We start from the raw sequence: 17,465 nt of genomic DNA, 5'->3' as shown, positions 1-17,465 counted from the left end.
CGTTACAAAGGTTTAATGTAACTCATATACTTTGATCAGCTGATATTGTTTCTCATTTGACTTTTATTAAGCCTCACATACCTGTGCAATTTTCTGAGGTGGGGAAAACCTTCACAGAGTTTGCAATGTCCCAAAAGAAACAAAAAACGTTTCAGTGTACATTTGTATGTATGTGATCTGTGCACATTCTTCTTTTAATATAGACTTCTTCTATCAGAGCACCTTGCCAAAGATACTCAGGCCTGTCACAAAAATGTAATGTTGTGTGTTTAGTCTTGTAATGTGTCTTCTCCTCTGTATTTCTTTCTGTTGCTGCTGTGGGACTGTCCCGGTTTTTATATCCAGCAGGAGGAGCTCCAGAGTGTTCAGGAACTTTCTTGCTATTACTCCATCTCTCCACTGGGAGGAGCTGTGACTCCGCTGATGTCTGGAGCTTTCCTGTGTGTTCATGAAGCTATTTTTATGATACGTCTCTACTTGGATTTTGAGGCTAAAGAAAAGTATTTATTTTATTTTGAATATATCTATATATTGTCATTATGAATTATTTGTTAATCGATCTAAGAAAATCACTGACACTAGAATATGTACAGTAGAGCCAAATCGTTTATCAAAAGGCAAACCATTTTACTCCTAAGGCAGTAGTACTCATGAACAACATATTGCACAAACCTGCACAACCCTCTTATTCTAAATAAAGGTTAAAATGTACATATCAGTTATATATTTGTTACAATATGTTTTGTATTTTATTTCCTCTATTCGATATCTGTTCTTTATATTATAGTACTTTGTTTCTCTTTTTTGACAAAAAATACTGTAATTTTCAAATGTTTTATGATTATGTATATTAATTGTATTTATTTTCTAAATATTCGTTTTGTTTTTATTATAATGTATTTATGCTATATACACCCTTTTTTATTATTATGGTTATCATGATCAATGTTATTTGTATTTATTATTTATTTGTGGTTCACGTATACTGCCTATACAGAGATATGGTTTGTTTTTTGAGCAAAGTAGATTTAGGTCAATGATCAAACAAGGTCAATAGATAAAAAGTAAAAACATATATTTTTTACTTCGGCATTAAACATATATTTTGATTAAGAAACTGTGCACAAACACCCTTAGCGGAGGTGTACAAATAACCTTCCCTTTGAAGGGTCAAATCCTATTCATTATTTTAAACAGGATGTGATCAGACTGTCTCTCAGTGGATCACGGTTTGCTCCTCTCAGTTGGATGTGTGGAACAGGCTGCATAAACAGCTCCTTTCCCTTTTTATGAATGAATGCCGAGTCCCCGTGATCCAGCCAGCCAATGAGCAGCTCGCACCTGCACCGTGTGCAGCTCTGCAGCAACAAGAGGTCACTACACTGGAACAACGTGCAGGATCTAGAGCGACAGCCCGCAGCCGATCAGTCAGGCCTGCATACGCACATACAGACACACACTTCGGGCTGGTTACTCCCACCACAGACCGCCATAATGCCGCTGAAAAACGGCAACACCGTGGGCGTGGAGAGACGCATGGACCTGGCGTCTCTCTTCTGCATGATCGGGCGGCACGGTCCCGCCGTGGCTCTGGCTGTGATCGCGATCGTGTCGGTGCTGGCGGGGTTCGTCATCTACCGGACCGTGAGGGGGAAGAAGAGGAAGGCCGCAGACGGTGATGGAAAAAGCCCCGGAGAGGAGAGAGACGCAGCGGGGGTCCAGGAGCAGAGCCCGGAGGAAGCCCGCAGCTGTGTGCAGTCAACAGGTACACATAACTGAATAATGCAACCTGATCTCACCAGAATGCGTGACTCCACCACGACTTCTTAACACCACAATGCGTGGTGGAGTCACGAACTTTGTTACATTTACGTGTCGGCACCACGCAAACAACCCCAATGTAAAGTGAATGAGGCTCCTTTGTCGTGGTGCACACACGCATTTCTACAACGTTCCGCAGTGAGCTTTTATTCTATAAAACGTTTTTTAAATCTACTTTATAGCTTGTAGTAACTCACGGGAGGCTTCTTTTATTTTATTTTTATTCATAATTATTTTTATTTTTCGTCAGAATGTAAAAATTACATTAGTTACGAATTTTTGTTCTCAAAAAACTGCATTGTGTGTAATACAACTCTGATTTTTATTAAATTAGTTAGTTTTTAAGGAAGGCCAGAGCTTCAGCTGTGTCAAATAGATTGTTCCCTTTAGTTAACGTTATTTAAAAGATAATGATCATGTCCCCTCTATTGTATTACGAGCGTCCATTGGATAATGGAGAATTGTACACCCGGAAGTAAGTATTCTCCTTACTGCCGATTGATTTTACAGTGATATCTGCACTACTCATCGACTAAAAAACACCAGATTATCCTTGTTAATTACACAACATTGATTGGTTTGAATTGTGTACAATGCTTTTGTATTTTCCCCCTTCGATTCGGAGAAACAAATGTTTTTTATGAGTTTTAGGATGGCCGAAGACACTACACTACCCAGAATCCTCAGCTATCGTTTGGGACTACACCATGTGCTTAGTTTGACAAACCCCGTGATCAGTCCTCAACCTCTGTGATTGGATGTTGTGCGCGAAGTTTACACAGAGCGTCAAAAAGGACTTTGAAATGGAATGAAACCCATCGAGGCACACTATTCAAAACAGGAATCGAACGTGTCCTACCCCCCCCCCCCCCCCCCCCCCCCTTAGGTCACAGGCTCCTTCAACAGTGCTACGCAATAAAACAGATAGGCTACACAGAAAAAATAGTGCAATAAGAGTCTATAAGTGATTGGAATATGATATATTAGATACATAATTTCTAAGTAGCAGCCAGATGAATGTTATGGATGTTGTTTCTATGTTCAGGTGTTTAATAATCGTATAGCCTGTGGGATGAAGCTGTCTCTGTGTCTGGTGGTTTTAGTCCGGATGCTGCGGTACGGCCTGCCAGACGGCAGCAGACAGAACATTTTGTGGCTGGGGTGATGGGGGTATTTTATGAGGGCTTTCTTTAAGGTTAACCTGGTATTTTTACTCCACTACATTTATTTTTAGTTACTTTACAGATTTGGATTAATGATGTGAAATATAAACAACCCTTAAATCAGACACCTGAGGGAAATTCAGTGAAGGTGATTGTCAAGTGCCAACAATCAGGCGAGATATTTGATAGTTGGTGCTTGAGAAGACTAAATATTTATCTGCAGATCCATTTAAAGCATATTCATTACTCGTTATTCTCTAATAGTTAATTAAAGACTGTATATAATTGCTATTTTGTACATCCCTTTCAAGATTTCAAGATTTTCTAAGGTTTATTGACATATCATATACACAACAGTGTAGTTATGCAATGAATGAAAAACTTGGGTCACAGGTTCCTCAACAGTGCATTACAAGACATCTATCAATATGTGTGTACCTCCACCATTACACTGTCATATTCTGCACGTTTCTTATACTATCTACATACATACAATTATAATTAATGTGTATAATATCAGTTAAAATAAGTGCTTCAACATAGTTAACATTGCAGTAAAGTTGATTGTCAAGTTCCAAAACAAACCATGCAATTTAGACTTTGTCAGGCTTAATATTTATCTGTAGATAGATACCCCCAAAGCTTTTTTCCTATTTAAAAGAAGACCTTAACCTAAAGTATTCTTTAATGTTTAAATAAAGCCTTATTAGTTAGCACATCCTCCTATCAGGCACTACACTGTTTTATTCTAGATATCATTTGAGTATCTTCTTGATATTTTCTATTCTATAGTTATATCATTGACCTTCTACTTTCCCACTATTTTGTATGTACTCTTAATATTTAAATGTTTTCATAAAATATAACATATTCAAAAGTGCTTTACAAAAATGAAAGACATTAAGAAAAGGCATTTTAAACAGTCATTAAAAAGCAACACAATCTTCCTGCATTGCAATTACTCTAAACGTGTAATAACGTGCTTTAACCAGTAGGTGGTTTGGGTTAAAAGCATAGGTTAAAAGGCTGTCAAGATTACAGTGTTAACAAAATAAAATATACTGCTGTTTCCGGTTTAGTTTACGACGAATATTATTTTGTTATTGTTTTGATATTTGTAACACAAAAGCGATGGAAAAAACCCATAGCAACACAGAAAAGATGGTCTTAACACAGGGGTGGGGAACCTCCGGCCCCCGGGCCGTATACGGCCCGTGAGACAATTTGGTACGGCCCTCAAGGTAATTTATAAACACACGCAAAAAAGAAAAGAAATCTAGACCGCAAAAAAATTAAACAAGCGAGTGCCTGTTTTTCCTGGCACAACACGAGCCTAACGTGTCATCACGTCGTATATGTCTCGTCTGACAGGGGTGTAGTTCTGACGGAGAGCACCAGAACGTGGCTCGGCACTTCAGATAAGGAGCCGTACACATGCCGCAGTTTTTGCGTGGCTGTGTCTTTAGTTGAAAGCCCAGTGGCGATCTGTTCATCTGTCATACTTATCATACAGTCAATAACTTTGTTGTTATTAGCATCTGGTTAGCTAGCTATGCTAACGAATATAAGAAGCTTTTTCTACAACCAGTGAGGGAAAGGCACATCTTTATATGATCATTATAGTTATAAAAAAATAAGAGAATAAAGTAAACGGGTATAAAATACTATATGACAGTAAAAAAAAGTTGTTATTAATAAACAAGAATACAGTTTGAAAGGAGAGTGATTTGTAAAATATCCATAAAGAAAAAGTAAATATGCTTACAGTTCTGTTTCATATGGGTGTTGAGAGATTATCCATAGATCTCTTAACGTTGCTCTCAAAGTGCATCAGATTGATGCTTTTAACTTCAACATTTAAAAAAAAATCGTCGCCCCCCCCCCCCCCCCACTTAAATCATGTCCACATGGATAGGAAACTAAATACATTTGCACATCTTTCTGTTTTGGTGGTCATGCCACAACCGTGCACGTGCATGCATACGTGAGTCATGGTAAAATATCTGGATTAAGAGGTTGCTTTTTCTTTGCACAGCATGAAAGAAAGAAGAAATAAATGGGCTGTGATTTTATTATTTTTTAAGCAGAGGTCAATAATTTGTACGGCCCTCGGAGGATGTTGAAAAAATGTAAATGGCCCTTGAGAGGAAAAAGGTTCCCCACCCCTGTCTTAACATGACCCAGCGGTCTAGTAGTTAATAAAAAACAATAATATCAAAACAAAATATTACTACTAACTTTATTGTGAAATTAAAACAGAACTGTAAAAGAATAGTTTCCGGTCTATTCTGAGCCCGATCTCTGGAGATAAATAAAGAACTACGACAGATGTGTAATATTTAATGCAGCCAAACCATTTATTACAATGCATTCATGTGATGACTTTCAAAGAGTAAAGCAAGCACTGCTGAATAAAGTATGATTTTCTCTTTTACGAAACCTTTTTTTTTTCATATGGAATGCAGTTGGAGGTCAACCAATCAAAGAGCTTGAGGACTGATCATGGGGTTTGTCAAGCTAAGCACATGGTGTAGTCCCAAACGATAGCTGAGGATTCTGGGTAGTGTAGTGTCTTCTGCCATCCAAAAACTCCGAAAAAATATTTGTTTCTCCGAATCGAAGGGGGAAAATACAAAAGCATTGTTCACAATTCAAACCAATCAATGTTGTGTAATTAACGAGGATAATCTGGTGTTTTTTAGTCGATGAGTAGTTCAGATATCACTGTAAAATCAATCGACAGTAAGGAGAAAACTTACTTCCGGGTGTAAAATTCCCCGTTATCCAATGGGAATGGACGCTCGTAATATCTTTTAAATAACGTTAACTAAAGGGAACAATCTCTATTTGACACAGCTAAAGCTCTGGCCTTCCTTAAAAACTAACTAATTTAATAAAAATCACAGTTGCATTACACGCAATGCACTGTTTTTTGAGAACACAAATTTGTAACTAATGTAATTTTTACATTCTGACGAAAAATAAAAAGAATTATGAATTAAAATAAAAGAAGCCTCCCGTCAGTTACTACAAGCTATAAAGTAGATTTAAAAAACGTTTTATATAATAAAAGCTCTTTGCATAGGGGTTGTTTGCGTGGTGCATAGGGGTTGTTTGGGTGGTGCCGACACGTAAATGTAACAAAGTTCGTGACTCCACCACGCATTGTGGTGTTAAGAAGTCGTGGTGGAGTCACGCATTCTGGTGAGATCAGGTTGGAATAATAACATGTATATAATGAGGAGTGTTCAAGACCTTTGCTTTCACTAAGATAAAATAATATAAAATAGCCTTTGCATTGTCAACACTAGGTCAGTGTATTTTGTGCATAGGACAATAATGCCTTTGAATCTAGAATATTGAAATATCATAATGGCACCATGCATTTGAAAGGGTAGGCTACATCACGTGTTACTATTAATATATTGTGAGTTAGGTTACACGAATGATACTGTAGGTCACCATAACATAACTATAAAACTCTATTATTAACCCTGTAAAAGCTTCATAGGTTTATCCATTATAAACGTATATATGTAATAGTAGCTAAGACAAATAATGTTAGTAAATGTTGGCAGTGATGAAAACATTGACTACTTTGTAAGGTATTATACTTATTTCTACTCAATTGAAGTTCTACTAAGGTTGCAGTTACTACTTTGACCTTTTATTACATTATGAAAGTGGAATTAACTGGTTATTTATTCTTCTACTCTATACTAAAATCCACAAGGGAAATAATGTACTTTATATTATTACTACATACTGTAGTAAGCTATCTGTCTGTTGGAGCAACTATGCTCATCAAATAAAAAATGTAAAACAAAACATTTCATAAACTCAGAATATTTAATGCATTGTTATGTATTAAACTAACCCTATAGTACACATTTTAATTGATCAAATGACCTTTGATCATTACTTGATCAAATATACAATTGAGTAATAGGGGTACACAAAGGAGATTTGGGGCAGGTCCAATAAGTTGTTGTTGCTGATTGCATTGATTACTTACCCTGTGATTAGATAATTTGCTGTATTGTCATTTCATAAGAGGGTACAAAGGTGGAGAAAAACAACAAACCTTTTTGTAAACCAGTCGAGATACTTATCAAATGTTACAACTGAATACATTTATCTTGCACTTACAACTTTCAAGTTTTTTGATAAAGTCAGACAAAAATGTTAAAATGTAGAACCCAGAAATACATTCAAAATCTTTCCTCTTATATCCCATTTAGACGCGAGTGATGAAGTTTTATCAGACATGAAGGAGGATGTTTGTCTGATTCAGAGTGAACTCAAAGTCAGGCACCGTCGTTCTGCAGCTGCTGAAAACACATCTTCACCTTACCCTCATCTCAAGAGTGAGACCCAAGTACCAGACAACAAGCACACCACTTCAGATGACACGGAGGAAGTGGCAGTTGTGTGGGACTCTTACCAAGTATCAGAGGCGTATGCAGAAGAGGCTTCTAAGAGCCAGCAAAGTGGTACTTACACGGAGGCTGAATTGGTGCTGGAGGATGCTGTTGACCGCCAGGATGTGTTGGAAGAACTCCATTATAATGAGAGCTGCCTGAACAAGACTGAGACTATTAAGGATGAGAACAATGAGGAGGAAAAGAAGGTAAGCAGCCATTTGTCTCAGAGTGAGGTTATATGCAAGCTTCAGACACATTTAAATCTAAAGGGATAGTTTGGACGTTTTAAAGTGGGGTTGTATATGGTACTTCTCCATCAGTGTATAACACAATCCCATATTTTTAGCCACCGGAAAGAAAGGCCAATAAAAAAAAAAAGGAACAATATCAGAATAAGTGTGTTATATTTAGAATTCTTAGATTCAGTTTGAATTTAGTTCCCTTTCAGAAACATTGTCTGTATATCTGCCTAACAGCAAGGTAATGTGGGAAAACAATTCTGAAAATATCATTCATATAGTTGGAATACGTTGAGCTGACGCCTCTGTCCACAGCACTGTAGGTTTGGCTTCAGTGGCGTAACCTCTATCTGCTTCTCCCAACTCATAGTGGACTGAATGACCTCAGGCAACCCCAAATCAACACATCCAAACTATCCCTTTGAAACAATTATTGAGGTTCTGGTAGCTGATATTTTGGTTACCTTTGGACAGAGAAATGTAGTTTCGACCCCCAATTCCACTTGGTGTGTTTTGATGAGCTTTGCTAACAAGTTTTAAACTAGTATCTATTTTTTAATCCAACGCTTGGCAAGAAAGCAAATAAGTATATTTCCCCATTTGTCAGATCTACTTTGTTTTAGGATTTAGAACACTAACCCAGTTGGAATATTTCTCTCTCATCAACAGATCAATTTTCCTTATACTTCATTCTCTGTTTAGTAACCGACTTGCACAGAGTAGGAGATCAGCCACAGGCAGTTTCTCTGTCTTGTATGTATTTGTATCTACTGACAGGCAAAGTTAGACCTGAAGATATTAACTTTCTCTTCATGTGTCTAGGTGTTGAAATCAGAAGGCCAGGAGGATGAGGGTCTGAGCACAGATGAGGATGTTTCTGACAAGCAAACCAGAGAAGAGACGGACAACTTTCTGTGTGCTTTCATTAATCCTGTTTGCTTCGAACAAACCCGTCATATGAGTGACAACAGTGATGAAGACAAAGATAATAAAACGACAAACGACGTGGAGGACTCTGAAGAGCCTATCATTCATATAGAAGATGTACCTGTTCCTTGTGTTTGTTATGACAATGAAGAGTTTGAAGAAGAGGAACCAGAAAGTATTGATTGCAATAGTTATTCCGCTGATAATAACTTCTCTCCGGATGAGGAACATGGATGTGAGGAGGCAGAGGAGGAGTGTTTAAAGGATGAAGGTCATGATGACAGTCTGTCAGGTATGACAACTGATCAACCAAACGCTCAAATCTCAGGCATTGAATATTTCATCGACTTGTCATCAGATTGTCCACAGAGAGAATATAAAACAGCTTCATCTCTTGATGAAGACACTGATATTACCATTATTTGCCCTCACATATCGTCACAAGAGACAGGAAATCAGCATGAAAACATCCAGAACGGTACAGCTGTGACGTTGGCTGAAGAACGCGATGACCAAGTGTATGAACCTCATGTTCAATCTTGCTATGAAGACATAGAAAATGTCCAAATGATAAGGAATGAAGCTTTGGACGAGGCAAGTGTTTCTGATGAACCTGACGTAGTTGCCAGTGTTGGTGAAAAAATTGCCACCCCAGAAGATATTCAAAAGGCTGCTGATACGGACACAATTCAAAATGACACTGATTCTGTAATTATTGAAGAAATATTGTGTCCTCAACTGCGCCCCATTTGCCAAGAACAACAAAGTGACCATGTAGAATCAAATGAAAATGTCGACGAGACAAGAGTCGACGACCCTGATGCTAGCAAAAATGCTAGCTGCACCGCACTACTAATGTCAGAAGATATCTCTTGTCCTGTAATGTTGTCTTCCTCCCATGTCCAACAAAGTGACCACATGGAGAATAACGTAACTTTGGACAAAATAACGGTTCAATCTGACATTGATGCCCCTGCCTGTGACCATTCTACAACCACTTCACTAATAATGCCTATGGAACCATCCCATCCTGACATGTTATCTTCCTCCCAAGACCAACAAAGTGACCAACAAATAATTCCTGAAGATACCACTGGTGCTGCTTCCGTCATGACCGAGGACAATAAGCCTCCTATATGTCAAATTCGCTTGCCATCTTTCGAGCAATTCGAAATGAGGGATAATGACCCATCATTGGTTGGTAGTGCTGGTGTAGAGAGTGGGATTTCAAGCATGGCTGTCAGCCCTGATGCTGGGAAGGACTTTGACGTGATCTTTGAACATACAGTGCTTCCGATGATGGATTGTTATCTAAAGTCTGACGGACAGATGGAGGCTCAAAACATCCTCTTTGTTGATGATGCAGCCATATCCAGCATTGAAGACGATACGGCAGGTATGGTGTTCCAACCTTTCCCATCCCATCACTCCCAGCAACCCCACAGCGAGCAAACAAGTTGGACTGATTATGAATCATTAGCAGCAAACAAGGACATGTTTGGCCATGAGATCACGGAGAGTTACCACAGAGCGATAGATCAGTTTGCGGCGGAGATTGCAAATAGTGTTACTAGCTTTGTCGAGGAGCTGGACAAACAGTCAGATGTGAAAGTTGTAGAGGTTGTAGAGGTTAAAGAACAGAAGGCAGGAGTAAGTGTTGAAAAGAAAGAGGACACAAAAGCAAAGAAAGAAGAGGACTATGAAAAGACTGAAATCAGTATCATGGAGGCAACTATGGACCATAATGAATGGATCATGGATGGAAACTACCAAACCCTTCCCTGGATGAATCTTTCAGCTTTATCTATTCCTCAAGACCTTACAAAAACCAACGAGCTTCCCACTGAAGAGAGCCAAAACAGCTTGGCTTCAACGGACACTACTTGTGTGGATCCAACAGAAATCCCACCTTCTACTGATGTCCAACAAACCAGCACTCTCTCTCTCGTCGACAATAACACGGAAAATAACAAGAAGGTTGTGGCGGTCAAGCCCATGCCCCAGAACGTTGACGTGACCTTCCGCGTCCATTATATCACCCAATCGCCAAACCAGACGGTGGCTGTCACGGGCAACCAGCAGGAGCTTGGGAACTGGAAGGAATTCATCCCACTTGAGAGAGCCAAGGACGGGCACTGGGCCATGGTGGTCAGCCTGCCCGCGGAGAGTCACGTGGAGTGGAAGTTTGTGGTGGTGGACAAGGGAGAGGTGTGTCGCTGGGAGGAAGGTGGCAACCGCCATCTTGATGCGGGTTACGGAGACGATCTGCTGGTGCACCAACGTTGGGGACTCTTCTAAAAGGCGAGGTTCGAAAAAGATTGATATGGGCATGTTCAGTATTGGTGGTGGATACAGATTCAGAGAGTTTATATCGTATGGTAACGTATATCCATCGTTATGGTTTTACAACTTGATTTGAATTTGAACAGTATTTGGCCACGCGTGTTTTGACCTGAATGGTTAGGGTTATCCACACAATGGCATACATTAGTTATCAAATGGGATTTGTCTTAGAGGATTTCTCTAAACTAGACGGTGATTAAATGGATCTTTGAGGGAACTTTGAAGATTGCCTTCAAAATACAGAAGCATTACATGAGACGTCTTCCTTTCTTCCGTGGCAGTATCTGTGATTATGCAAATGGCACCTCTTTAAAAAGCTCTACTTAATGCAAGTGTTTGATTAATGTGAATGGAGACTTTATTATACTAACCTTATGCTGCTTAAGTACTCCCCAACAATGTCTGAGAATAAATGCACATAGTTCACTTTTACTACAGCAATAAAGAAAGCAATACATGTATATTGTATACTGGTGTTATATCAGGTATTCTGTGTTTGCCTCTTAACTTTGATATAGTTGATGCTTCCTTTATCTTGCCGGACTGTGTGCATGTACCACTGTCCCATTGTTGTTCTATCAATGTGCCTTTTCGAATAAAGTGTTATAATACATCAAAACAGTGTTTTTCTTTTAAAGCCGTAATTTTCTTCGTTTTAAGTTGAGTGAATTTCTTAAGGTGTATTGTCTATTTTCTTAATACAGTCACTTTCTTGGTGATGTGTATGCTTTTAATCGAAGTAAACTTCTATCAAAAATCATGTAAGTTTAATGCAAATATCTTGTTATGCAATACTGTGGAGATAATGCTTCTTTTGAATGCCATTAAGGTAGAGTTTGTTACCAAATAAACAAGTCTGTCAAATCTGTGTTTATTTTACCAGTTCATTCATTGAGAGTCCACATTTTCCAGATTTTATTGAAATGTATTATTAGCTAAGCACATGAGGAAATAATATAAAAAATCTGCATTGAAGTTGATCAATTCTATATGTATTTATTTTAGTGTCTTTTTTATATTCTGTGAATCTTTACACTATATATATATTATATACTATATATATATATTATATACTATATATATATATATATATACACAACAGTATACGCAACAAGAGTAAATGATTCACATGGATTGATAGAGCAAAAGCACAGCATTTGTACATGTCGATGCTTGGTTGAGAAATAAATGAGTGGACCTGCTGTAAGCAGTTTAAAAACAATAATTTGGAATGCGATCCATTTGTGAAGACAGATTTGCAGATCTCCATTCCAAATGATTGTTTTTAAACTATTTCTCAACCAAGCATCGACATGTACAAATGCTGTGCTTTTGCTCTATCAATCCATGTGAATCATTTACTGTTGTTGCGACAAACAAACAGCCTGAGACAGATTCAATATTTTAACTGATACCTTCTTACATTTCTGTGATTCAGACCAAAAGCGTAGCTGGTGACCTTGTTCTGAGTCCAGCTGGCTCAGAGGTGGCTCACGCAGAGAAAGCGTCATTAGCAGGCGTGTTTCCCTGCCAATTTGTCAGCTCCACTGAGCGCCGTGCTGAAGGTGACTTCACTGCGTCTGAAAAGAGGGTGCTCTTCATCTTCCAGCCAAGGAACGAACGTACGCATGAACAAATGCATGTTTAGCCAGTCCCGTAAATGATTAATCTGCGCTGCAGGGAAGCGGGAGGTTATTTCAGGGGATGGAACCAAAAGAAAGCAGCGCTGGGAGAGGGAGGGGAGATGCATTATGGGAAGAATGAGTTATAGTTCATTGGCAATCTGGCAAATAGAAGAATTTAGAGTAAGCCATGCAGACTTCGAAATGAAAAGAATAATAATTTACAGATAACAAAATCAACAATGAACAAGAAGGCTTCAAGCACTTTAGATATAGATACAACATTGTTTAGCGTAAAATACTGTCAGCTATAATATAGACTTCGAGTTTCCTGTGGTTAACAGTTACACAGAATGAGTGGATTTGGTATCTTTGCTTTTGTCACGGTTCAAATGGAGTAATAATGTTTGCCATCTTGGTTTGGAACACAGTCTCCATTTTCAAATCATCATTTACATGTTCTGATTATACATCCATTATCTTCATTCATGAAACTCATTCAGAGGAAAATGTACAACGCCTTTTCCCACTTAACATTTGCTGTATAATATGTGCGTACTGTATGAAGGTTATTATGACAACAGCAACATTTAGACCTGCCACTGTGCGTCTTCTTCATATACATGTAACAGCCTGTGAAATGTCTTAGCAGCAGTTGTAAGCATTTAAAAAAGCCTAACTATCCAAAAAGATACATTATTTTGGGAGCCTATTGACCCTCAAGCTTTGCATAATAAACACGTTGCACCTTTGAACCAAAAAAGGCCTCTTGGACTAATCTGCCTCACTTCAAACAGTGTCAACTGACCAGGTGAACATCACGTGATTTCTTGGATCAATTCTATTTGAAAACAGGAGTTCAGGGAACTTTTGCCCGTTTGCCCTATTGCAGCAACACATCCTCACTCCCAGGTCAGCCTATGTTGACGTTATGTCAAGTCCCCTGTGTCGGCTTTATTCAACGCAAGGGGGGGGGGGGGGGGGGGGTAGGGGTGATGTGTTGCCAGGGCTTAGTGTGGGTGAGGAGCCTGGCTGCAGAGTTCTGGACGTACTGGAGCCTGTCCAGGGCTTTGCTGGTGACCCCGAACAGAACTCCATTGCAGTAGTCCAGACGAGAGGAGATGAAGGTATGAATTAATGTTTCTGCAACGGGGTCGGGGAGAGAGGGCCGGAGTCTGGAGATGTTTCGTAGGTGAAAGAAAGCAGTTTTGACAGTAGACCTGATGTGGGAGTTGAAGGTGAGGCTAGAGTCCAGAGTGACGCCCAGGCTGCGAACCTCAGGGGAAGGGTGGATGGAGCCGCCATCGATGGTGAGGAGCAGATTTCCAACCTTCCGGAGCAGTATTTTTGGGGCCACAACCATGACCTCTGTTTTGTTATTGTTGAGTTTAAGTCGATTTTTTGACATCCAGGCTTGGATGTCGCTGAGGCAGTTGACAAGTGACAGTGGGGGTAGCTGGGATGATGGATTGGTACTGATGTAGAGTTGGGTGTCGTCGGCATAGGAGTGAAAGTTGAGACCATGTCGGCGGATGATTTCACCGAGGGGGAGCATGGAGATGTTGAATAGAAGGGGGCCGAGCACTGAATATGGCAGTAGCCATCGATCAGCTTAAGATAAGATATACTTTATTGATCCCAAGTTGGAACATTTGCATTACATCAGCATGTGTAACAGTTAAATATGCAGTGGTGTTTATTTGTAAATCATTTAGTATAATCACACAAATTCTGTGTTTTATATTCAACAATTCTGTGTTCTTTATTTATTTATTGTTCAATACCTGACAAGGCCGGAGATGAAATATCTACATACATCTTATAAGAGTATAATACATGATGTATAATATCAGTTAAAATAAGTGCTTCAACATAGTTAACATTGCTGGAGGTATGCACAAATATTGATAGATGTCTTGTAATGCACTATTGAGGAACCTGCGACGCAAGTTTTTCATTCAATGCATACACCATAGTTGTGTAGGCCTATATGATATGTCAATAAACCTTAGAAAATCTTGAAATCTTGAAAGGGATGTGCAAAATAGTCATTATATACAGTCTTTAATTAACTATTAGTAGAGAATGACGAGTAATGAATATACTTTATTGGGATCCTATTAATATCTAATAATAAAAATAATGAAATTCAATAACATGCTTTAACCACTAGGTGTCCCTTTATATCAGCTGTGCACCTTTATGGTGTAAATACAGCCTATCTACCAATTGGATCAAATATAAAAGTCAGCCGAATTAGTGTTGATACTGCAAGGAGACGTATTGTGTGAAAAGAAATGTAAGATGTTGTTTAATGGCTGATATATTTATGATCCACGTCACGTTTTCAATTCCTCATGTTTGTCTAGAAGTCTTCTCATCAGGGCTCTACACATACAGAACTACGGCATATATGTAATGATTTTCAAAGAGAAAAGCAAGCACACTCGGAATAAAGTATTATTTTATTTTTTTTAAATGTTTTCGGTCTGTTTCCGGTATTTGTTAATGACGATGTGCTCTGAGATGTGAGACTGGAATTGCACAGGGGGAAAATAACATAGGCTATCTTTAGATGCGGATTTGGTTAAACTAATATGTTTGCGCTGTGGATCAACACTATACATTGACGGGGAAGGGGGTAGCAATAAAGATAACACCATTAAACAGTTACACAACATAACAGAAATAATATTGATAGCAGCGTCCCTAGCAACCACCTTGGTAACAATGAAAACGTTATGGACGCAATTTCCTGAAGTAATCTTCGTAATAACTAGCAAACTAAAGATCATGTACATCCACTGCACACATAATCTGAAATAACAACTCATATTTCTCGCATCAAATGACATTGAAACGCATTTTAATGGCCAAACTAACTTTAAAATAGGCATTTTCCGCCGAGAATAAAACGAAGTTCGGCCATGTTTTTTTTTTCTGCAGGGAGAAATTTGAAGATCACATGACGTCAAACAGAGCACATGGTGTAGTCCAAACGATAGCTGGGGATTCTGGGTAGTGTAGTGTCTTCTGCCATCCGAAAAAATATTTGTTTCTCCGAATCGATAGGAAAAAATACAAAAGCATTGCACACAATTTAAACCAATCAATGTTGTGTAATTAACAACGATAATCTGGTGTTTTTTAGTCGATGAGTAGTGCAGATATCACTGTAAAATAAATCGACAGTAAGGGGAATACTTACTTCCGGGTGTACAATTCTCCGTTATCCAATGAGAATGGACGCTCAAATTGCCTTTAAGGGCAGCCGACACAAACGAATGACGTGCTTCCATGAGCGTCCATAGAAGCATATGGACATCCCGGAAAGCTGAAAATGGACGCTAAGGGCCCCCCCCTTGACATAACGTCAACATAGGCCGACCTGGGAGTGAGGACATGTTGATTGCAGAGATCCAAATTTAACAAAACATGATTTTATTTCGAGGTTCTGTTTACACTGAAAGCCTCTGATGTCAATATGTTCAATTTGTGTGAAGCTGGCCAGACAAAACGTGGATACGATCTGTGATAAAACCCCGTTCTAAAGAGCCAGCATAAGTGATGTTAATATATTCTCCTGGGTCATGTGGCGTGTAAATGCAACACACCCCCCTCACTGGTGCTAACGCGGCAGCAGGGAGCGTGTCCACTTTCTGGTTGAAGGTAATCCTTAATTTAGACACAAGGTTTACAAGTGACAGCACTCTCTACTTATAGATAACTCTCTCTTTGTCTGCCACTATCTCACATAGACTTTTGGACAAGTACACACACAGGGTTTGTCCAACATCTGAACAGTTAAGCCACTGTTGAACCAATGTTTGATTTCTGTTAAGGCTAAAGTCTTAACACTGGCCATTGCTCTGTCTTCAAATACTGAGTAAGGTTGTCCTTAAGTTGACAACGCCTTCAAATCATCACACTATAATGGTTATTCAGCTCCTACTGTGTCTCACTGTGAAAGCTAATCATCCATTGTCCATCCAAAAGATAACGCTTTATCATCCAAGATGCCTGAATGTCCCAGAGAGGCTGCAATGTTACACATAAAAGTATGATGGATAAGCCATACAATATTTCTTCCTTAATCCTTTCTTATTATCACCTTAATCTGCAAACCTCTGCCTATAGAGGGAAGTGACAAGTGTGGAGAGGGGGGGAGAGAGGGGATGACACACAGCAAATAGTCGCAGGATGGATTCATGGGGCCCTTATATAAGCAACACTACAGCCAAAAGAATTAAGAAATACAGTTTTTTTTACAATTAATTTAAGATGTTGGCACTTTTCACGCATTCTTCATTTATTTTTTCATTTGTCTTGTATATATAAGTATAAAAAAAGGAAGATATCCTCTGGGGACTATCAATGTCCAACCAATCGAGATGGAAATATGGCAGGAAGTCATCCTGGTTCTCTAAATACAGCGCAGTGGTTTGTTGCCTGGTACACTGACACACACAGTGATGATCCTCTAGCTGGAGTTGGAAAGCCTCGTGTGAAATTATTTTTAAATTGGACTCTGCCGTCTCCTCTTACAGGAGCTTTCCACTTGACCTTTGACCCAGGAGAGTTTTACGATAATGTCACAGTGCCATAGTGTGTCTTTACCCCAACATCTAACTATAACTATACATCTTACATTTGCTTCAAATCTGCCCTTAATGTATCTATTTCTGTGTCAAATCTGACTGTCTTTTTGTAACAATAACTGTCAGAGCTTATTTTTAGCTTAAAGAATTTAACTGACTTATTTGTGGGTCTCTGCTCGCTTCTTATTTCAACGATATGGAGAAGAAGGTAAGTTGTAATGAATAGAACATGTTAGATTCAAGTTTAACAATGTTTATCTGGTTAATCAGAAACACTATCTCAGGTTGTTACGTAGTGAAAAATAGTCTGTGGTTGTGGTTTGGGTGT

The 17,465-nt window shown here is 38.9% G+C and overlaps 1 protein-coding gene across 1 annotated transcript; it reads left to right on the top strand.

The window, feature by feature from the left end:
* The first annotated feature begins 853 nt into the window (after positions 1-853).
* stbd1 (starch binding domain 1) lies at positions 854-11,783 on the top strand. Its single transcript, XM_034096040.2, has 3 exons — positions 854-1,765; positions 7,226-7,614; positions 8,470-11,783. Exons 1-3 carry the CDS (start codon positions 1,327-1,329, stop codon positions 10,870-10,872), a joined length of 3,231 nt encoding a protein of 1,076 aa, XP_033951931.1. The 5' UTR covers positions 854-1,326; the 3' UTR covers positions 10,873-11,783.
* Positions 11,784-17,465: the final 5,682 nt, after the last annotated feature.

Source organism: Pseudochaenichthys georgianus, chromosome 12, assembly GCF_902827115.2.
Source record: "Pseudochaenichthys georgianus chromosome 12, fPseGeo1.2, whole genome shotgun sequence".
NCBI lineage: Eukaryota > Metazoa > Chordata > Actinopteri > Perciformes > Channichthyidae > Pseudochaenichthys > Pseudochaenichthys georgianus.
Note: the sequence above shows the minus strand (reverse complement) of the source record. Positions and strands in the feature narration are given on the sequence as shown.

What these genes read in the sequence shown, in the direction of transcription:
- stbd1 (XM_034096040.2), top strand. Translation starts at nt 1,327, where the DNA reads ATGAGCAGCTCGCACCTGCACCGTGTGCAGCTCTGCAGCAACAAGAGG. An exon ending in CAGCTGTGTGCAGTCAACAG is followed by an intron (nt 1,766 to 7,225) that starts GTACACATAACT and finishes TATCCCATTTAG; the next exon opens with ACGCGAGTGATGAAGTTTTA. An exon ending in ACAATGAGGAGGAAAAGAAG is followed by an intron (nt 7,615 to 8,469) that starts GTAAGCAGCCAT and finishes TCATGTGTCTAG; the next exon opens with GTGTTGAAATCAGAAGGCCA.